The sequence below is a fragment of the Mus caroli genome, unplaced genomic scaffold (assembly GCF_978045245.1).
Source record: "Mus caroli unplaced genomic scaffold, Mus_caroli_1 scaffold_12, whole genome shotgun sequence".
Classification (NCBI taxonomy): domain Eukaryota; kingdom Metazoa; phylum Chordata; class Mammalia; order Rodentia; family Muridae; genus Mus; species Mus caroli.
In genome coordinates, this window is record NW_028227267.1 from 73,657,547 (window position 1) to 73,681,250 (window position 23,704).

Genomic DNA, 23,704 nt, shown 5'->3' on the forward strand with positions numbered 1-23,704 from the left:
GAGACTAAGCCCTAACCCACTCAGCCGCTGCTGTTTCCTGAGGCAGCCCTGGGCCAGGTGAGGCGAGTTGACCCATAAGTCTCCTGATCGAAGAGAAACGGTGCCACAGCATGGCAGGTCAGGATGGAAGCCCCTTCGGGTCTGTGCCTGGCTGTTGGAAGTGGATCTCTGTGGTTCGTTTTGTGTTTAAATAGACAACTGTCTTCTTCAGGAGGTGCGCTCCCTTCTCTAGGACCTACCTCACCACAGTCTTCTCCTCTTTTGCAGAGCCCAATGATCTCCGAGGGGACCCTCTGCTCAGCTGTCAAAGCACCCCGGCGCCCCAGGGTGCGTGCAGTTCAATGGTAGATGCAGCTGGATTTGAGAGCGTCGCCCAGTGTCCACGGGAGCTTCATCAGATGATGGCTGCAGGTAAGTGCTGGTGGCCAGTGGAAGACACAAACGAGATTTTTTACATTGATACCAGAAAAGCTTGCTCAGCAGTGAAAGTCCACGTAGAATCAGGGGCCAGGGTCTGGGGAAAGGAGGGGACTATGAAACTCAAGGGGAAAAAAAAGTATAAAATCAAAGTTAGCACAGAGTTTTGGTTTTCTTTTTTTTGTTTAATTTCTGCCATTTGTTTTCTAATTTTGCTTACTGATTTTATTAGCCAGTATTTATAAGACATACTCTTTAAAAAAAAAAAAAGAGAGAGACCCTGAATTTGAAAGAGAGCAAGGAGGGGTTTATGGGAGAGGCTACAGGGAGGAAAGGGAAGGGGGGAATAAAAATATATAATCTTAAAAGTCATTTTAAGCCAGGCGTGGTGGCACACTCCTTTAATCCCAGCACTCTGGAGGCAGAGGCAGGCGGATTTCTGAGTTCAAGGCCAGCCTGGTCTACAAAGTGAGTTCCAGGACAGCCAGGGTTACACAGAGAAACCCTGTCTCGAAAAACAAAACAAAAAACCCAAAAAGTCATTTTAAATAGATATATACATTTCCTTAAGGATGGTTCCTAACCTTCCTAATGCTGAGACCCATTAATACAGTTCCTCGAGTAGTGGTGACCCCCAACCATAAAGCTATTTTTGTTGCTGCATTATAAATATAATTTTGCTACTGTTAAGAATTTTAACATAAATATCTGTGTTCTCTGATGGTCTGAGGCAACCCCTATGTGAGGGTCATTCAGCCCTCCCAAAGGGGTCATGACCCACAGGTTGAGAACTGCTGCCTCTGAGGGCCTATGCTTCAGCGATCACCTTACCAGTTTGGCCAGGGCATGTCCTACTCCTTGACACCTGTTTTCTTGTTTAGAAGAGGTGCTGGGGCCCAACATAGTCCTCAGAGGCAGATGCATCATCCATCTCATTCTGCTAGGCAGTTAACGTGCCAGCACTTTGTTCTAGGCCCTGTCTAGAGCAAGCATTGCCTCATCAGGAGGAGGAAAGTGACCCTTCTCTTCACCCCATAGGTGTCTCTTTAATAGTACGCTGCAAACAATACAGATTCCACATCATTAAGATTCTTTCTAGAAAGTTCCTCGGAAGCACTTCTTCATCCTTCCGTCCCTGTGCTTCTGCACAGATGCTTTTACATCTGGAGAAATGATTGGCGTAGTATAGATTACAGTGCTTTAAAAAAAAAAAAAATGTCTCAGCAACGTGCTAAATGAAGCCTCGTGTCTTTAGGAAGGTGATTTCCTTTAAAGGGAAGAGCCTTGCCTGTCAACACTAAGCTCAGTTTGTTTCTCCCGCAGCAGCTGATGGTTTGGGGAGCATAGCCCTAGATACCACCCAGCTCAACATGTCCGTCACCGATCCCACAGCCTGGGCCACAGCTATGAATAACTTGGGCATGGTTCCCGTGGGGTTGCCTGGACAGCAGCTCGTGTCTGGTAAGCGTTCTCCTGGTTTCAAAGATGCTTTGCAAAACTGCCAAACACTGTGGGTGACAGGTGTTCCTTGGTAATCTCCCTCCATGCCGGTGTTGAATATGGCCTTTGGTTTTTGACCTGACCGTGTCTGGCTGGCTGCATTAGAGACTGTTTTCTTCTGCACTCTGCTTTTTGCAGACTCCGGCAACCCTGACCCTCACTGCTCTTGATCAGTAGCCCATCTTATCTCCACAGCCTTGCTGCGATGGTTGCACTTTCAAATTGGTAGATGAGATGGCTGGGACCTGCTTCCCAGTTTGTAAAACTTAGTTCTGTACAGCGCCCTATTTGACCGCCATCTCCTTTGGGATACATTAAGTTCTATGTGTGCAGATATATAGTTTCTATTTTACATGTTTAAAAGTCATTTTATGCCGGGCATGGTGGCGCACACCTTTAATCCCAGCACTCAGGAGGCAGAGGCAGGCGGATTTCTGAGTTCGAGGCCAGCCTGGTCTACAAAGTGAGTTCCAGGACAGCCAGGGCTATACAGAAAAACCCTGTCTCAAAAAACCAAAAAAACAAAAGTCATTTTATGTGATTTGCCAGCATATAACTCTATATACTACATGTCTGCCCGGGGCCCATGGAAGAAGGCACTGGATCCCCTGGAATTGGAGTCATTCATAAACAGTTATGAACCAATTTGTGAGCTCTGAGAACGGACCCCAGGTCCTCTGGAAGAACAACCAACGTTTCTATCAACCAGGCCTCTTCTTTATCCCCATGGTTCCTGTTTACCATAGCAAGAAGGAGCCTGAGAGGAGATAAGAGTTAGGAAAACCGAGACAAGAAAAACATCAAAGGAAAGACAGAGACTAGAGTGTAGCCGTTCAGATGGTGTACAGCTCTAATCCCAGCACCAGGGCAGCTGAGGCAGAGCGAGTATGATTTTTTTTTTAGCCAGCTTGGCTACTTGGCTAGTGAAATCACACCTTTTAAAAACGCTGTAGACTTAATATAATCCACAGCTGTGCTCCCGTACAGGTGGGCGTGCACACACCCGGGGCACTGGCTGTCTATGAGTTGTTAATGAGTTTATCCAGGCCCTGTTCTCAGCAGCTCATCCTGGCAGATCCTTCCTTTTGATAACATACAGGTTCAGATTTGGATTCCCCACTTAGCTTTTTCTCAGCTCCCTAATTGAAATACTCAGACAGCAGAAATTACTTCCCTCTCAGCTCCCATTTCTCCCAGAAAAACATGTGACTTCCAGCGTAAGCCCAAACCTCAATAATTCATTATTTTGCCTCACAATTTTGAGTCTTTTGACATTTTAACCATGACCAATTTATGATTTTCCTAGCAACCTACCATGAAAAGAATTACAGCCCTACTCGTTATAGAAGATTTACCGTATCTGCCCCGATTGCGTTCTCTATCTCCCGCATTAGCCAGACTGCTTAAGCGGGTTTCGAGCCTTTCACTGTCTCTCCCTGGTTTTCTGGCTCACCTCTGCAACCTTGACTAGGTGAGCGACACTTTGCTGTGTTCTCAAGAGCTGCTAGCTTCAGTTACTGACTGAGCATCGGGTCCGGTTCTGTTGAGACCGCCTGGTATTTGTGCATTTTCCTTCTATCTTTTCTTTTTCCTGTGCAAATATTTCAGTCATTGTGAATATGGAATATTCTCTTATGCTCTTTTCTGTGAACGTATTACCGTCAGCTATTTTCCATTGGATGCTTTCATGTTACGGTAAATAATCTGTCAGGTCGGCAGCCTCACGTTCTGTGCGTTTCTTCCATTTCTACTTTCTCCGTTGTTGTTCTGAGGCTGTTCCTTTAGAGAACTTAGTTTCCGTCATGTAAAAGCATCCGAAACCTTTTCTGTCACGTGATCAGATCTGTTAGGACCTACCGTAACACTAAATGAGGCAGCTTATACACAATGTGTATCTGTTTGTAGAATATTAACTAAATGCTTGTCTTTTATCCTTTTTTTCTTTATAAATTTTTTGACAGTTGTATACATATAATAATGAACTTCAGTCAATTCCACCCCACAGTTCCTTTTCTCATCCCCCTCCTCCTTCCTCTGAAACTCCTGAGAAGGTTGCCACCCTGGAGAAAATGACCCTTTCTCCCCCCAGTAACCAGGAGTTACTCAGGAGGGAGGGGGCCTCATGAGCCACACCCCCACGTGACAAATGTTGACATCCCCAGCCCTGCCTAGGTCTTATGCTGGCAACCACTTGCCGCAGCAGGCTCATGAGTCCGAGGCTTGGGCTCTAACTTAGGGTGACACGATGTCCCACTTAGGGCCTGCCACTTGTCCATCATCTACACTAGGCATTTGAGAAAAGTAAGAGATTGTTTCACTGTGTCACCCACTACAATTAGCTTCTGTAATGAAGACCAAGGACAGCTGTGCTTTAGGGATATAAAGCTGAGCATTTGGAAGGTGCTTTGACAAGCCATAGAATCAGCTAACCTGGGCTAAGACTGAACCAACCGTCAGGGACTCCGTATGGGTCTAATGCACATTCCTTATGGTTGTGTGGGGATCCTAACAGTGCAGGGCTGCTACGACCCTTTGCCTGCTTCTGGGACCCGTTTCCTCCTTCTGGGGCTGCCTCATCCAGCCTTAGTATAAAGGGAGGTGCCTAGGTTTACCGGAACTTGATATGCCATGCTTGGTTGAGACCCCTAGGAGGCCTGCCCTCCCTTTTCTGAAAAGAAGGGGGGGGGAGAGTGGATTTGGGGGGAAGAAGAAATAGTGGGGAGGGGCTGGGAAGACCGGAAGGAGGGAAACTGCAGTCAGGATGTAATGTATGAGAAAAGATTAAAAAGCGAATGTTTAAAATACTTTAAAGACAAGTTTGAGGGAACTTGAAATCTGGCTCGGCAATTAAGTGCACACTGGCTGTTCTTAGAGAGGGCATGGGTTTGGTTCCTAGCACCCATATGGTGACTTAGAACCACCTGTAACTCCAGGGTCAGGGGATTTGGCTCCCTCTTCTGCTTTGGGTGAGCACCAGGCATGTATACAGTACACATATATACATGTAGGCAAAAGGTTCACATATATAAAAAGTGCAAATACCAAAAAGAAAGCAGCTTTATTTCATGACCACTTAGCAAAACAATAGTATCAGCTTCACCATTAGGGCCTACCACCTCCCAGGTCTACAGAACCAGGGATCAGTTCACTCCTATGAAGCCCCTTTTTCTTTAGTTTTTGTTTAGAAAAAATATAAATATATTACCACGAGCATTTTAAAGCACAGTCAGGACTGTTCATCTATTAAAATTATTTTGCTTGGTTGCTTCTTATATGTAGAACTAGTAGGTCAAAGAAGACAATATTTCAATGTTTCTTACTATACACTAGGCAATTAATTTCCATAAAACTCGGTTACATTTAATTTACTAATTTCATTTGCAAATACGGCATGCTAGTCCTTCACTTTATATTTTCTCAGCATATGAATTCTGTAAGGAAACTCCCGTGAAGGTCTATGCACTGAAGGCTTGGTCTCCAGAGATGGCCTTACTGGGAGGTGGTGGAGCCTTTAGGAGATGCAGCCTAGTGGGAAGAAGTCAGGACTTGGGGATGTGCCCTTAGACAGGCTATTAGACCACAACCCCCTCCCATTCTTCTCTCTTCACAGGCTAGCTTTGCTCTGACTCACACTCACATTGTGATTTTCAGCTTTACCAAGGCAGATAGCTCCGAAACCAGGAGCGAAGATGACCTGTTTCTCCCTGCCAGCTGATTTCCCTCGGGTCTTTCATCACAGAGGCAGAAAGCTGGCAAACCTGCCTTGGGGTTCCCCCCTTTCATCTTTACTTCATATGGTTTCCTTTTATAAACAGGTTATAATCATTCTGAACATATTTTACCAAACGTGGTCATGGGTCACTGTTAGTTGGTGTATGTTAGCTTCATTTTTAGATTCTATTTTAAAGAGTCTGACTACATACTCCCTAAAATATTTATCTGGCCTGGTTTTTTTTTTTCCTTCTTAATGTTAGTTCTGTTAAGAAATGTTTCCTTTATGAATTCTTTATTCTATTTCTAAGCATAGAATAATTTGTATACTCTGGTGGTTGATATATGTATTTCCAGTTTTACATCCTCCAGGGACTCTCCTGTCTTTTATCAGAAACCAGACTTCTGTACGTGTTTCTCAATGTTTAAAATATCTATTGTATATTAGTTATCTATTTTTTGTCCAGCACCAAACTGATCGATTCATACAGCGCTATACTTTGTTTATGGGAAGCTCTGTCATCTCTTTCCTGCACTTCATGTGCAGGTCTCTTTGTTCCTTCTCTGCAGAAACACAGCGCCACAGGAGGCTCGGGGTCCACACTGGCCACCTCAGGCGCTCTTCAGTGTGACTGTAGAATGCCAGAGACCAGCTTTAATGTTTCAAGAGGTTCTTAAAGATTATTTAGTATAGCATCCCTTCCGAGAAATCCTCTCTGCAATATCTCTGACAGGATTATGGAGGGGCTCAGTTTATGAGCACTTGGCTTGCTCCCAAAGTTTCTGGTATTTCTAAATGGCCAAGTACTCTTCCTGTCTTTGTTAAAAATTAAAGTGACACTAAATCCTGTTCCTAGGTGCTTCTTCGGTTTATTGAGAGATTAAAAATTATCAGCAAAGCGAAAGATATATTTTTCATATCCTTTGATTTTTATCAGAAGGATTTCCCAAGAAATTGCAGCCCTCATTACCATCGTGTTGTACCTTTGAGAGGTTCTGACTAACGCTGCCGTAAATAGACCTCATATGCTGCCGTAAATAGACCTCATATGCTGCGAGGTAGATATGCCTCTTCCACACCCCTGTGGCCAGGAACGCCCACTCACCTCCGAGTGAAGTTCTGCTTGAGATCATTACAATGTACCTGTTTTCTCTTTACCAAAATGCAATGCTGCATTGTTGCGCATCCACCCTACATCCTCTGCTACAAGGGCATACTGCTTCTCTACACTTACTGTCTCCTGTTTGTTTTATCCCCATAATTGTCTTAGGGATTTGTGGGTTTTGTTAGTTTATTTGTTTTGCTGTCAGTGTTTTGTGCATTGTCCTAGAGCCATGCTCTCCAAATTGGTCTGTTAGAATATTCATGTCCCACATTTATCACAAGGTAGCGTGAATGCAGCATTAATGTGTAGGTGGCCTGACAACGGTGACCAACTCCAGGTTAACCACAGGCGAATCACGTTCCTTGTAGATTTTCTCCGTGTCTTTAATGTTAATTCACAATGTGCAGTTTTTCACAGTGTAAGAGCTAGTGTGGAGGATTCTCAAACTTCATCTAACCTCTGGGAAATACCCACCAGTATTTCCTGAGCAACCATCTACACCAGGCATTTCCTGTCAGCCGAGGGAAACCTTCTCTAGTGCGTCCATATTTCTCTTCTGCATGGGCTGTCACTCATAGGAGTAGTCTGTGACCGTGGTAGCATGTGTTGTAGCTGAATGATGTCACTATCCAATTCTACCTTCCCTAACAACTGTCCCCTGCTCAAGTCTCTCCTGAAACCAGTTTTCGGTTTTCTGTGACACACATTATTCCTCTAGAAGAGATCCCTCACCTCTGTTGTCGCAAATCAGAATCCTGAGCTCTGATCATCTGTGTAGCCAGGCTCTCTCTTCTCCATTGTCCAAGTCTCTCCACCCCACTTTGGACTTTGTAAAATTTATTCTTTGAAACATTAATACATGCACAAAATAAATTTTGATCATATCTCCCTGCCCCAGGACCTCTTATCATGTCTCCTCCCTCCCTACGTCATGTCCTTTTTAATGATTTTAATTAATATTTTCATTGTGTAATAATTTCACACATGCATGTAATATGTTTTGATTAAAGTTTACTCCTTATTCTCTCTTCCAATCCCTGCGCCCACTAGTCTCTTCCAATTTCAGGGGCTCTTTTATAAAATGCACTGTGTCTACTTAGGCACATCTGTAGTGAATCATGAGTAGCCTCTGAGGAGCCACATCCTTGAAAGAGATTGACTCTTCCTCTCTCAGCAATTATCAATTACATCAGCTAGGGGTGGTATTCATGACTGCCTCCCTCCTCTGGGCCGGGATTGATTGATTGATTGATTGATTGATTGATTTTGGTCTGGCTTGAGTTTGCACAGATCTTGTTCACGCTGTCACATTGCTGTGAAGTCATGTAAGCAGCTGCCTGACATGTTCAGCCATCAACTGCCTCCAGCTCTTTCCACTTCTTCTTCCATGTTGGTCCTGGAGCTTCGGAAGGAGAGAGTGAACTATTGTTGTCCCATTTAGAGCTGAGCACTCCAAGATCTTTTATTCTTTACGGTTTGCCCAGTCGCTGGTCTCTGAGTTAATCACCACCTACTGCAAGGTGAACCTTCTATGTGGATGGTTGAGAGATGTGCTATTCCTTGGTTATAATGATAAGGCATTAGAGGTCAATTTACACAGCATACACAGCACCACAGAGCACTATGAAAGCTAGCTGTCTAGGGCAAAGCTTCCAGGTCAGTGTCAAGTCACTCCATGTACTATGACTCAAGTATGTGATGCCTTCAGCAGTAAAGTCTTGCCATTAGATTCTGGAGGGTAGCCAAAAGCACTGGCATACCCTGTAATGTTTGGTTTGGGGAGGGTCTCTGGATTCCAGTGACCAACAATTCCAAAAGAAGTAACCCATCCCTGGCATTGGACTTGTTACTAGATAGCCTACGGTATCTAGAGGCATTACCCCTCTTATGGGGTAACTCCCATTTAAACTCTCAGGTGGCAGAGGAGGTGAGGGGATAATGGAAAGTCTGGGTGGAGATGGCAGGCCCCTATCTGGGAGTGCTTCACAAGACTTGAGGTCTTCATGCCGCAGGGGGGAATCACCTAAAAGGTAGGAGTGCCTACCAGGGAGTGCTGCACAGGAAAGGAGCCTCCATGCTGTAGGTGTGGAACTATAATGTAAATAGGTCTGTCCTAGTTTATTTTCCAAAGCCAGCTAGATGGAGAGTCGGAGAACAGGAGGCTTTGTGGATGCCTTTGAAAGACCCACAACGTGAGGACTCCCTCACGTTCTGACTCAGGAGAGGCGACACCCCAAAATCACCCACAAGAAACGATCTTGCTGCAACTGCAAGAGGATTTTTATTCGAGAGCGTTCTCGGGCCCATGGTCATACACCACGCAGGGGTAGAGGACCATGGCGCGCTGAGTAGCTGAGTAAGGGGGTATTTAAAGGAAGAAACCACAATTCATGGAGGTGGGGAGGGCGTTGTTGGAAAATACCAAAAATACCAGTTAAGAGTCACAAGGAAGTATAAAGTCACAAGTGTCAGGTTATCTCTCAAGACAGTTTCTAAGAGCCCCTAACAATCTAAGAGCCCCTAAAGATAGCACATTTGCATTGCAGGTTCCAGTAATGGTCAGGGTGTCATTCTTTGAATTGAACCCAGGAAGCAGGTGGGTGGAGGAAGGAATGTCGCTATCTGTTTTATGACCAGTACCTGGAGCACTAAGCCACAAAGGCTACACTCCCAAGCCTGGGCCCAAAAGCCTCGAATTTTGTTTTTACTTTGCTATACTTTTTTAATACTTCTTCATTCCCCCCCCTTTTTTTTTTTAATAGTTCTAATCTTAGAACTAGACACTATCTTCTCCCTGACATAGTTGATCCTTTAGGGCATGGTACTGTTATCTCAAAACTAAAAGCCACACTGCATTAATTCTTGTTTTAATAAAGGTGACTTGCCTATTTAACACACATGGACCTATAATTAAAAGCAGAAGCAAAATCAAAAGGGGTCTCATAAAGGTAGATAGTAGGGTGGTCAAGAGTACAAGATAAGGGCCTTTCCACCCGAGACTCAAGGTTTTCTGCGTGGAGACGTCTAGCAGGTCTTCTGGAGCAGGCCTTCTGGAGCTGCTTTTTCACTCGCTGTCTCACTCACTGGAGCACCTTGAGCCTAGAGAACAAAGGCTGGGAAAGCAGCATGTCAGCACTATGTACAGAGGCTATTTTTACCAGTGGAGGGGGCCCCCTATAGAGTAATTTATAAGGGGGTCAGTCTAAACTGTCCAGGGGTGTTTCTAACCCTGAAGAGCAAAGGGTAGGAGAGCTATCCAATCATTAGCGCCAGTCTCTGTTGTCAATTTGGTAAGGGTCTCTTTTTATTTATTCTCTCTACCTGTCCTGAGCTTTGGGGCCTGCATGCACAATGTAACTTCTAACCGATCTCTAATATCTTGGCCAGTCCCTGATTTACCTGGGCAACAAAGGCAGGTCCATTACCTTGGGAAGATTTCTTTTAGGATCTTCAGTCCTGGTAGGAAAGGCTTTTTTTTATCCATCTTGAAACGGTGTCTATAAACACTAACAAGTACTTGTTGCAATATCTAGCTGGCTTAATTTCTGTAAATTCTACCTAGTCATAGCACAGGCCTTGCAGCTTTTGGCTATTTCTTCTGCCAAGTCAGAGAGTCCTGTAACATAGTAGTCAAAGGACCTAACCACACCTTTTAATTTCTTGGCCCCCAGGCGAGTCAAATACTGTCCATAACTTGATAGTGCTCAGGGGTGTATCTAAAGCTGGTCTCTCTGATGTCGTAATAATCTTTAGGCTCCTTGACTGCCAGGATCATTGCTCCTTGAGTCACCTGTTTGGCAGTTAGATCTGCTATCTGATTTTCTTTAGCCACAGCATCTTAGGTCTTTTTAGACTTTTCTTTTGCCATTTATGGACCTTGTCTCAAAGTCACAAGTTCAGCTTTCTGGGCCGACGTCCCTTCAGGGAGGCTGCTGGCCTAGATCACTTGCTTTCTGTCCACCACCATACTGCTGTCCCCGCCTTCTGCTTACCTTTAACCTCGAGGCTACTGTCATCAGTGTACCAGCTCGAACCCTCAGGCCAAGGCTGATCTGATCCTTCAGATCATTTCAAGTACCAGTTTCTCAGCACAGTGATGAGTAGGTGCAGTCTCACGCAGTGGGACAGCAGGTGGAACGAAGCGAAGGTCACTCGTTCAGTCACAGGAGCGTTGGTAGTCATCCATCAGTCAGGGGGCTTTTGGATAATGCTTTCAAGAGCGTGGGATGCCATTACAGCTAGTTACTGTCCCAGAGTGAGCTTATCAGCATCCTTGACAAGCAGATTATGGCAGCAATAGCTTTCAGGCAAGAAAATCACCCACTGGCAACAGGGTGTAACTTCTTGGATAGGTAAGCCACTGGCCTTTTTCAAAGTCCCAAAGTCTGAGCAAGAACTCCTCTGGCGACCCCTGATCTCTCTTCCACATAAAGAGTGAAAGGCTTGGTTAGGTCAGGCAAAGGCTGGCCATCAAGAGGGCCTTTTTAATTTTTTAAAGGCTTTCTGGCAATCCGGGATCCACAAAACACCTCCCCTTTCATGGTTAGGGGGTACAACAAGGCAGCTAAGGTCGCCAACCCAGGTGTCTAGAGTCTGTAGAAGCCAGCAGTACCCAAGAATTTTCTTACTTGCCTTGGTGTAGTTAGCCACTACTTCCCGTCTCGAAGGGTGTCTCTCAAATAAGTAACTTCAGTTTGACACAGCTGAGCCTTTTTAGCTGAGGCTCGGTCTTCAGTTGCCCAGGTTTCCTGTCTAGATCCTGTCTTTTTCTTTCTCTCCTATCACTGTGGCCAAGATTCTAGTCAAATTTCTCTCTTGTCTACGATCCCTCCTGTTTTCTCTTTCTTCTGCCTCCCGCCTCTCTCTCTCTCACACACACACTTTCTCTGCCTCTTTCACTAGACTGCCTAACTGTCTCCCTCTTTTCTCTGAAGCTTCTTTCTGATATCGGGGGCCAACTGCCTTATGAAGGCCAGCCAGGCCACTGAGGCCTTCTGGGTTTCCGAGGTAAGATTAAAGGGAGTGAACTGCCTGAAGGCTTCCATAAGTCTTTCAAGGAACATTGAGGGAGGTTCGATCGGCCCCTGCATTACCTCTTACCTTAGCCAAATTAGTGGGCCCATCTTGAGGCACCTTGGAGACCAGAGCCTGGCGTTAGATTTTCAAGCTCTCCTTACCTTCAGCCATGTCGCAGTCGCAACTGGGGCGAGTCAAAAGGAATCCCATGTTGATCTCATTTTGTAGCTGTGTAGACCTCCGTTGGCTTCCGGGCCATTTTTCTAGCTTCTAACAGAATTCTCTCTCGCTCTTCGGTTGTTAAGAGCATCTGCAACAGCTGTTGATAATCATCTCAAGTAGGCTGATGAGAAAACATAAGGAACTCTACCAACCCTGTGAGGCTTTGGGGATCCTGAGAAAGGGGGTGGTTAGTTTTCCAGTTATAAATACCAACAGAGGAAAATGACCAGTACTGAAGGGTTTAAAGTTTGGGCGGGTCCACCAGAGTCCGCCTGGACTCTGTGCTCTGCAGTTCCATGTACCCGCAGCGGTCCGCCTCTCGACACCCCAAGGGGTTTAGGGTTCCCTTGGCAGCTGGGGTTGAGGCTGTGGATAAGGGGAAGGTTGTGGACTAGGCCACTCAGGAGGCTTCATAGGGAGCCGAATTGGCTGGTGGCTGCGATTTGGGAGAAACCTTTAATTTCTCTTGTAACATAAGAGTACAACCACAATTTTGAGAAGCAAAACCCAATTTTAACAGTGAAAACAATCTAGTTTTTTCTTTAAAAATGAACTCTAAAAACATTACTTGCTATAAATTTTGGCTGCCTGTTCCTGCACACAAACACAAGAAGGTGTAGCCGCCAATATTTCAAAAAGACACTACCCTAAATCTTATCTTTTATAAATCGGATTTCTAGGATAAGAATTACATAGAATATTACTCAATTTAGGCGTATCTTTAGAGACCTGTTCCCATGGGTTGTCTCATGCTGCATGTTGTAGTTCTAAATTACTCTAACCCAGAGTTACCAGGTTTAAGTCAACTTTTTGTTACCAATGTTACAAATTTTTAATCATAACTAATAACTTATGAGCCACTAATCTATAACCAAGACATATAAAAACATATTTATACTTTTGAAACTATTTAGAAACAAAAATGAAATGGCCGCATACATTTGCTCATTTAAACCAAACAAAATTCTTAATTTTTCTAGCTGTAATTTCAAGAGAGGAGCACCTTGTCACCTGATGAATCTAATTATCACAAGCACAGAGATTTTTGTAGGAAAAACAGCCATTTGTTTCCTTACTATAGAACTTTAGAAGCTGCTGGTCCCTATAAGAGCAGCGTTTATTTATAATCAGCTCCTAGCAGGGCTTCTCCAGCCACACTATATTCCTAACTACAGGTGCAGGGCTCCAAAGACCAATTAATACTGTTTATTTTATTTTATTTTTTACCAAATTATCCCCAGATAGTCGGAGAGTACTGCTTTTCTCAAAACCCATTCTCTCACATCTCAGGTGTAAACTATCTCTAGTCAGGGTATAAAGCACCTATGAGAATTACCTTTGCTTTTCTAGATTTTCACATAGCTCTAAACACATACACAAAAACACATAAAACAGAAACCAACAGATCCAGACACATTCGACCCTTTCTTGTCCTCTACAAGCAGGCAAGAGAATTAGACGATTTTGGAGGGGGAAGCTTCCGCTTCAACAGAACTCGGTCCCTCTGACCGATCCGGAGACAGCCAGGCGTCCCTGGCTCTCTTTACCTCCCAGGGCGTCCCCCAGGGCCACAGCCTGTGGTCCTCCTAGCACGTCTGCCGACCACAGTCCTCCGGTCCTTACGGCCCAAAAGGACAGCTGCAAATACCGACCGCGCGCGCATTTCAGACCCCATCACCCCATCGTCTACAAACACCAGCATCCATTTCTACCTAGACGACCAAAACCAGAGAAGCACACTTGTTCCTCACTCTGCCAGGTGTAAAACCAAGGCACGAGGTGGGACTCGAACCCACGATCTCGCAACCCGAAAACCAAGACACAAATTTCACTCTGCCAGGTGTAAAACCAAGGCACGAGGTGGGACTCGAACCCACGATCTCGCAACCCAAAAACCAAGACACAAATTTCACTCTGCCAGGTGTAAAACCAAGGCACGAGGTGGGACTCGAACCCACGATCTCGCAACCCGAAAACCAAGACACAAATTTAATAAACTCAGATGGATCCGAACTCAGACTTCGCCATGCTTCAGAAACATAGGACAAGACACAAACAACCCAACACAACAAGCACATGTTCCAATGTTCGTTTCAGAAAACAGACACTCAAAACAGAGACACCGGCCGGCACACACACAAGAGGGGATCCCCATACCTCCAAGTCGGTTCTCGGGTGTGAGGGGTGGTCGCGTTTCCCGGCCAATGCACCAAATGAAAGACCCACAACGTGAGGACTCCCTCACGTTCTGACTCAGGAGAGGCGACACCCCAAAATCACCCACAAGAAACGATCTTGCTGCAACTGCAAGAGGATTTTTATTCGAGAGCGTTCTCGGGCCCATGGTCATACACCACGCAGGGGTAGAGGACCATGGCGCGCTGAGTAGCTGAGTAAGGGGGTATTTAAAGGAAGAAACCACAATTCATGGAGGTGGGGAGGGCGTTGTTGGAAAATACCAAAAATACCAGTTAAGAGTCACAAGGAAGTATAAAGTCACAAGTGTCAGGTTATCTCTCAAGACAGTTTCTAAGAGCCCCTAACAATCTAAGAGCCCCTAAAGATAGCACATTTGCATTGCAGGTTCCAGTAATGGTCAGGGTGTCATTCTTTGAATTGAACCCAGGAAGCAGGTGGGTGGAGGAAGGAATGTCGCTATCTGTTTTATGACCAGTACCTGGAGCACTAAGCCACAAAGGCTACACTCCCAAGCCTGGGCCCAAAAGCCTCGAATTTTGTTTTTACTTTGCTATACTTTTTTAATACTTCTTCACCTTCTGTTCATGAGACTATCCCTTCCTCTCTTCTGCTTCGTGGCATCTCCTTTCGTAATATCAACAGTCTTTCTGTAGCTGTTACTAGTTTAAGTCACTGTGACTCTTTCACACTAAGTTCCTTAGCATGCCCTCTGTCGTATCTGGAAAAGGTATTGTACTCCCTCTTAGCTATGTGGAGAGCCACAGACAAAGAAATGCCACATCCTCACCGAGGATTACCTTGGAAGCAGGAGAGACTTCTCTATACCTTGAGTAGCTGTTAGCAACCTCCATTGCTCTGTGTTCGTTCCTTGCTCTTTCCTCTTTACACACTCCTAGCTCCCCATCCTTGCAAGCTCCTGCCACTCTGAGAGTTTCACTCTCTGGCTCATGGCAGGGATAATGTGAATGCCTTTCCTCACCGCCTTCTTCATTATCCACTCCCCTTCCCTGTGGTTTTCATTCATTTTCATTCTCTGCTTCCTCAGACTATACTTTTTTTTTTTTTAAATAATTCCCTTCTTGGGTTGTTTAATCCTCCAAGGGACACCTTTTATCCTCTTTAATGTGCCCAGATATGAAGAGGCATTTGTTAAATCCTTTCATCTCCTCAAGCATCACCCCTTTAACTGGGATTTACTGAGCCAGATGTTGCGCTGAATGCTGGGATTACAAGATGTAGTCTTCACCGCCACGTGGCAGAGTCGACGGAGAGACGGGAATATAAGGAAATAAGCGAAGACAAATCAACAGGGTAAGGGGAGATGTTTCTAATAGTTATGGATGCCATTGGGGTGACACCGCAGAGTGGCAAGTGTAGCAGTGGTGACATACAGAGATAGCCACAGCACTTAAAAATTGTGGAAAGTTGGCAACAGGTGGTCAGATACAAGGCTGTAACAGTTGCACAGACAAGAGAATAATAAATAAGGCAATGATAGTCTTGATCCTGGCATTGGAGATGCAGCCACGTGAAGGGCCTCGAGAGGCATTTATTATGATCATTGAAACATTAGGGAGTCCATGTGGAGTACAAGGAGTGTGAAGAATAACCACGAGTCCTCGGAGTCCAGCCTTGGAAATCGATCAGATGGTGCAGAAGGCAAGAAGAAACGAAGGGGAAGGGCCAATCGCTGTTTCCTCTTTGCCATGACAAGTTTGGGTACCTCTTTGGAAGGACATACAGTGAGCATAAAGTCTACTTTATGGGCCCTCAGCTCAGGTAGGGTGGAAACAGGAAGAATTATCTTTGGCAACCATGACACATGATGGTCTTGCCTATCATGGGGACTTTTCTGCAGTGAAATTGGGGGAATCCCTTTTTCTGCCTATGCAGTTGTCACTCTGACCTCTGACCCCAGCCCCTCCCTCATGTATCTCTCCTGTGACCTGCTGGATTCTGTGATTCTGTGTACTGCTGGGCTCCAAGGCTTGAAAGGAAAGGTGGGATCTGAGGTAACAAATACCTTCTGGGAACCTTGCCACCCACTACATCCTCTGCTCACAGGTATTCAGGGCACTCTGCCGATAAACTGCACAAGGCTCTCATTTAATAAGAAAACAGGGGCTGGTGAGATGGCTCAGTGGGTAAGAGCACCCGACTGCTCTTCCAAAGGTCTGGAGTTCAAATCCCAGCAACCACATGGTGGCTCACAACCATCCGTAAGGAGATCTGACTCCCTCTTCTGGAGTGTCTGAAGACAGTTACAGTGTACTTACATATAATAAATAAATAAATCTTAAAAAAAAAAAAAAGAAAACAATGCTCCCAGCAGCCAACTTCTCAGATTTCTCATGTGGTGGTGGTGAGATTCTCTGACCCAGGCATGATTCGGGACAGGTATGGAGCACGGTGTATAGTGGTGGGACTCTCTCTCTCTCTCTCTCTCTCTCTCTCAGAGATGCTGCTTCAAATTCTCTTTTGTTTTCATTTTCTAACTAATTGAAACATCTCTCACTCTCCAGATTCTGAAACCAGACAGGCCCTTGACTTAGAGTTCAGGGTTTGTGTGCCAGATTTCATGCACTTGTTGTGCCAGTTTCGTTCCACTCTGCACAGTTACTTATCCTCCTCTCGAGGACACTGGGACAGTGTGCTGATATAGTTATTCATACACCATAATCTTACCAGAGGCTCAAAATGATATTGTATTATACAATACAATACAAGCAACCAGAGAAACAGGAATTAACATGACAGGTGATAAGCGGACATTTCTGAAGTAGGTGGTTTGAAGGAGACTTGTCCTCCACTGCTTCAGGTATTTTAACACTAGGTTAGCAGTTGGTGGTCTGTTTGGGGAGGTTATGAATGATACAGCTTCAATGAATGAAGTGCCTTTTGTTTTGTTTTGTTTTTGTTTTTTGTTTTTTTTTTTTTTTTTTTGAGACAGGGTTTCTCTGTGTAGTCTTGGCTGTCCTGGAACTCACCTTGTAGACCAGGCTGGCCTCGAACTCAGAAATCCGCCTGCCTCTGCCTCCCTACTTCCTGTGTGGACGGAAATAGAACAGGCAGTTTCCTGCTCCTGTCAGTATTCTGTTTCTGCCCCACCACAATGGACTCTAGACCTCCAGAGGAACCATAACCCAAAACCAGAACACAAACAAACAAAAAGCACACTTCAGTCTCGGCGGCACTCAAGAGATGGAGTTGGGACTGACTCTTGTAAGCCTGAGGACAGACTTATCTACATAAGGAGTTCTAGGTCACCCATTCCCAGACAAACAAAGAAAAATGACAGAAAGAAAGAGGAGTCTGTCCGCCAAGGCCTAGGTAGGGGCAGTTCTTGCCCCTGGAATAGGGACAGCAGATGTGGAGACCTCCACGTGTTGTGTTAGTGGCTGTGGGCCTCCACATGTCAAAGGCTGCCATGCGCTTAAGGCTTGTTTGTATAATAATGTATAAATTGTACATTCCTCCTTTAAAGGAAGTCCTCCATGTTAACGTTAATGACACCTTGATAATCACACAGCAGGAGTCCAGGAGGCAAAGGTGTGGCTTAAGTCTCAGCAAAATGGTAAAAGCTGAGACCTTCACTCAGCCCAGCCAGTAGCAAAGAACTCTAAAATCGTGAGTTTGAAAACATAATTTCTCAAATATGTAAAAAAATATAAAGACGTAATATGAATTATATGAGGGCCTTCACGAATCTAAAGGAACAAAGGCAGCTGCATTAATGAGCCAGCTTTTCAGAAAGATACAAAGACAGGCTTATACAAATGCAGGCAGATTCCTGAGTTCAAGGTCAGCCTGGGACACACAGAATCCAGGACCAAGGTGTGGTAGAAATGGTAATTTTAGGACTGGGTTCCACCCAGCTTAAAGGAGGCAGGCAGATCTCTGAATTCTTTTGCAAGGTTAAGAGAAAATGTGTGTTTGCTATAGTCTAAGAATTAAGGAGCTTGGGTCTAGGAAGGCTAATTCGTAGGATAACCAAAGGGAAACCAGAAGTAAATGACTGCATTAATATGTAAAATTATGTAAAATAAAAGACTGAGTTTTTGCTCCTAGGTTGTGAGCTAGCCAGGGAAAGTTTTTTGCATAGCAAGAGAGAACTGGAGAGACTTGGAGAACTGTTTCCAGCAGACACCTCTAGAGAAAGCAGATCAGAAATAAAACAGAACAGAGAGAACAAGGCCACCAGCTTGGACCCACGATTTGACTTCAAGTTGTTTGTTTTCATTGCTCCCAGACATCCTTTCTCTCCCTCTCCAAGCTGAGGCTAGACCTTGGCAGTTGGCACCCAGGACAGAGTCTGAGACCAGGGTAGGTAAGTATATTGGGCAAATTCAATTTGGGACAGATTTCATTCGTGGTGTGAGATAGAGCTGGGAAAAGGGGTGAAGATTTGGTAAATAAAAATGGGTCAAGCAAATTCAGAAAGCAGAGAAATGTATATTAAGGTCTTGAAACAAGTGGTTAGTAAGAAATGTGTCAAGGTTCACACAGGTCTTGCAAGATTTCCTTGAGTTCATACAGAAAGTTAGAAGAAAGGTCATTGAGCCTTGATACATGGCACAAGCTTGGTAAAGACATTCGCAAGTGGGTACAGATCCAAGAGGGCGAAGAATCCCCTGGGCTTGCTCTTTTCTTGTGGAACATAAATGAGCGAGCCTTAAGAACAGGAATGGCTGATTATCTGCCACGCTCTAGCTGGGCTGCAGTGGAGTCAACTTGCTCCGATTTGATTCCTTTGGGGCAAACTACGCCATCACTGAAGCCGCCATCCTCAGCCACCTCCAATGGTGAAGGCTTTATAGGCAAATCTTGCTATCTCTGAATGCAAAACTAAATTGAAAGAACTTCCTGATGCAGGTAGTACTCCTCAGTGGAAGAGGAAGCCCATAATAGGTATTACAATGAGAAATGGCTTCCTGCCTTAACAAGCACGACTCAAAAAAAAAAAAAAAAAAAAAAAAATCAAGGTTACAGAGAAAAAGAAACCTAGAGAACAATCTCATATAAGTCTGAGAGATGCAGCCCAAGAGGCCGCCCCATGGAGATGATCCTCTGTTGCAAGGTGTCACACATTTTGTCTGCCTCAGTGTGACTTTTCAAGTGCTGCAATGGCAGCAGCTCTTCGGGTGCTTTCCCCATTTCAAAAAGGGGGCATAAAAATAAAGTTCCAAGCTCTGACCTTTGTTTCAGTGCTGGGCAGCCCGGGCACATAAACCGCCAATGGCCTCTAGGACGAAGCGGCAAAGCACCAGGGCAGAGTGCTGGGAGTGGAGCAGAAGCTGCCACTCTCCAGCTACCTTCTCTGGATGCTGCCAGAAAGGTTTCCTCTGGCAGAAAGAATGTACATCTAAATTTCACAAAAAAAAAAAAAAAAAAAAAAAAAAAAGGTAAGCCACCTCCCACTAAAAGGAATTGTCCTCTCAGGGAGACTTTGGGGGGGGGGTGCAGCTGCAGGCCCCTCAAATAATAAGGGCCAGCATGAATCTTTTTGCTCCAGTGTCAGTCCACCCTAGGGAGCACAGGACATGACCTCAGTCAGAGTGGCTCCTGATTCTCCCCCAGCGACAGTGCCATGGGCACAGTGGGACGAGTATTTGGCAGAAGCTTTACCTCCCTACAAGGGATACATCTAATTCCAGCAGTTATTGATCTCCTACACAGGAGAAATAAAAATCATGTTGCAGCCGCCCACAAAAACAGTACAGATTCATGCAGGGCGGGGTGTGGGGGGGTGTTGCTCAAGTGTTGTTGCCATTATGTGTTAGGGGTCAGTCAATAAGGAACCCAAGAGGGAAGCTTTGGTTCAAGCAGTCTAGTGTTTGGGTGGAAGACAGGGCTTTTAAGGAGATAACAATAAATGAAGAGGCAGAGACTGGCCTGCAAATTGGCCCACTGCATCTTCCCTCTCCACACTCTATGGTGTGGGACAAGCCTCCAGCGCTGCTCAAAGAACAGCCATTTTGTATTGGGAGGAACTAGAAATAAGAGAGATTTTCCAGCCTTATCTGATACCCTCTCTACCCTTCACACTGTGGGGAAGAGACTTGCTCAGTCAAATGGGGGCTTTTCTGTTGACTCCTTTAGATCCTGTCATGCAGAGGATGCTAAAGATGGGCTTTGAACCTCATAGAGGCCTTGACCAAAGGCAATAGGGTATGCTAATGCCCATTGAGAAAAGCTAGGGAAGGACCTAAGGAACCTAAGGGCCACTGGCATAGTGCCACCAGGCACGGAGGGGTTCTCACTACCCTCCTACTACCACCCACCAAGCTCTGGTGACACATAGCCAAGGGGACCCACTTCTGGGGAAGAGGGACCCTGCAAGGAAGGAGGGAAGGAAGGAAGGGAGGGAGGAGGGAGGGAGGAAGGCAGGAAGGCAGGAAGGCAGGAAGGCAGGAAGGCAGGCAGGCAGGCAGGCAGGCAGGCAGGCAGGCAGGAAGGAAGGAAGGAAGGAAGGAAGGAAGGAAGGAAGGAAGGAAGGAAGGAAGACAGGAAGGAAGGCAGGAAGGCAGGCAGGCAGGCAGGCAGGCAGGAAGGAAGGAAGGAAGGAAGGAAGGAAGGAAGGAAGGAAGGAAGGAAGGAAGGAAGGAAGACAGGAAGGAAGGAAGGAAGGAAGGAAGGAAGGAAGGAAGGAAGGAAGGAAGGAAGGAAGACAGGCAGGAAGGAAGGAAGACAGGAAGGAAGGAAGGAAGGAAGGAAGACAGGAAGGAAGGAAGGAAGGAAGGAAGACAGGAAGGAAGGAAGACAGGAAAAAAGGAAGGAAGTTACTTTTGACAATGGTATTTTATCACAGCAACAGAAAAGTAACTACTTATCTAATATGTATGCTATATTAATAATTGCAACAATGATTAATTGTCAATTATAGGTTGTAATAGATATGATGAGCATGCTTTTCTGGGGAGAAGTTAAGAAAGTAGAAAAGTAGCAATTGAGTAAGCCCTGAGGAAAATCATATATTTTTCCCTCATAGAGGATACTTTAATTCCCCCAAAGAACAGGAAGAAAATCAATATTTCAATTCACACCCCGAGACTGATTTGAATGGTTTAAACCTGTCAAGCCTATGTGTACATGAGTACACACTAATGTGCATTGAATCTTTGTTTTAATATCAGAGTCTTTTATTTGGTAATATGCAGTAATTGCGCAGTGAATTCTGTATCCTTTTTTTCATTTTACTCCCTTTTATTATCCTGCATGCTGCCTTATTTATTGTGTTCATGCTATGATCATAAGTTGTGGAAATATCACATTATGCATTTCTACAACTATTGGTTTTTTGTTTTTTTTTTTTTATTTTTAATATTTTTATTACATATTTTCCTCAATTACATTTCCAATGCTATCCCAAAAGTCCCTCATAGCGCCCCCCACTTCCCTACCCACCCATTCCCATTCTTTTGGCCCTGGCATTCCCCTATATTGGGGCATATAAAGTTTGCAAGTCCAATGGGCCTCTCTTTCCATTGATGGCCGACTAGGCCATCTTTCGATACATATGCAGCTAGAGACAAGAGCTCCGGGGTTCTGGTTAGTACATCATGTTGTTCCAACAATAGGGTTGCAGATCCCTTTAGCTCTTTGGGTACTTTCTCTAGCTTCTCCATTGGGAGCCCTGTGATACATCCAATAGCTGACTGTGAAGATCCACTCCTGTGTTTGCTAGGCCCCGGCATTGTCTCACAAGAGACAGCTATATTTGGGTCCTTTCAGCAAAATCTTTCTAGTGTATGCAATGGTGTCAGCGTTTAGAAGCTGATTATGGGATGGATCCCTGGATACGGCAGTCTCTAAATAGTCCATCCTTTCATCACAGCTACGAACTTTGTCTCTGTAACTCCTTCCCTGGGTGTTTTGTTCCCAATTCTAAGAAGGTGCACAGTGTCCACACTTTGGTCTTCATTCTTCTTGAGTTTCATGCGTTTAGCAAATTGTATCTTATATCTTGGGTATCCTAAGTTTTGGGCTAATATCCACTTATCAATGAATACATATTGTGTGAGTTCTTTTGTGATTGTGTTACTTCACTCAAGATGATGCCCTCCAGGTCCATCCATTTGGCTAGGAATTTCATAAATTCATTCTTTTTAATAGCTGAGTAGTACTCCATTGTGTAAATGTACCATAATTTCTGTATCCATTCCTCTGTTGAGGGACATCTGGGTTCTTTCCAGCTTCTGGCTATTATAAATAGGGCTGCTATGAACATAGTGGAGCATGTGTCCTTTTTACCGGTTGGGACATCTTCTGGATATATGCCCAGGAGAGGTATTGCTGGATCCTCCGGTAGTACTATGTCCAATTTTCTGAGGAACCGCCAGACTGATTTCCAGAGTGGTTGTACAAGCTTGCAATCCCACCAACAATGGAGGAGTGTTCCTCTTTCTCCACATCCTCACCAGCATCTGCTGTCACCTGAATTTTTGATCTTAGCCATTCTGACTGGTGTGAGGTGGAATCTCAGGGTTGTTTTGATTTGCATTTCCCTGATGATTAAGGATGTTGAACATTTTTTCAGGTGTTTCTCTGCCATTCGGTATTCCTCAGGTGAGAATTCTTTGTTCAGTTCTGAGCCCCATTTTTTAATGGGGTTATTTGACTTTCTGGAGTCCACCTTCTTGAGTTCTTTATATATATTGGATATTAGTCCCTTATCTGATTTAGGATAGGTGAAGATCCTTTCCCAATCTGTTGGTGGTTTTTTTGTCTTATTGATGGTGTCTTTAGCCTTGCAGAAGCTTTGTAGTTTCATGAGGTCCCACTTGTCAATTCTCGATCTTACAGCACAAGCCATTACTGTTCGATTCAGGAATTTTTCCCCTGTGCCCATATCTTCAAGGCTTTTCCCCACTTTCTCCTCTATAAGTTTCAGTGTCTCTGGTTTTATGTGAAGTTCCTTGATCCACTTAGACTTGACCTTAGTACAAGGAGATAGGAATAGATCGATTCGCATTCTTCTACATGTTAACAACCAGTTGTGCCAGTACCATTTGTTGAAAATGCTGTCTTTCTTCCACTGGATGTTTTTAGCTCCCTTGTCGAAGATCAAGTGACCATAGGTGTGTGGGTTCATTTCTGGGTCTTCAGTTCTATTCCATTGGTCTATTTGTCTGTCACTATACCAGTACCATGCAGTTTTTATCACAATTGCTCTGTAGTAGAGCTTTAGGTCCGGCATGGTGATTCCACCAGAGGTTCTTTTATCCTTGAGAAGAGTTTTTGCTATCCTAGGTTTTTTGTTATTCCAGATGAATTTGCAGATTGCACTTTCTAATTCGTTGAAGAATTGATTTGGAATTTTGATGGGGATTGCATTGAATCTGTAGATTGCTTTTGGCAAGATAGCCATTTTTACAATGTTGATCCTGCCAATCCATGAGCATGGGAGATCTTTCCATCTTCTGAGATCTTCTATAATTTCTTTCTTCAGAGACTTGAAGTTTTTATTATACAGATCTTTCACTTCCTTAGTTAGAGTCACGCCAAGATATTTTATATTATTTGTGACTATTGAG

At 44.6% G+C, this 23,704-nt stretch overlaps 1 protein-coding gene across 13 annotated transcripts in view; it reads left to right on the forward strand.

Moving 5' to 3' along the window:
• The window catches only part of Enox1 (ecto-NOX disulfide-thiol exchanger 1), a 584,295-nt gene that overhangs the window by 361,324 nt on the left and 199,267 nt on the right, over positions 1–23,704 (forward strand). For 12 of the 13 annotated variants that reach the window (XM_085828788.1, XM_029469169.2, XM_029469174.2 and 9 more), the window contains 2 exons: positions 268–411; positions 1,741–1,878. In XM_085828788.1, the coding sequence (XP_085684914.1) occupies positions 342–411; positions 1,741–1,878 (208 nt within the window). In that variant the 5' untranslated portion in view covers positions 268–341. The remainder of the gene's footprint in view (positions 1–267; positions 412–1,740; positions 1,879–23,704) is intronic. The other variant, XM_029469181.2, reaches the window with a different exon arrangement.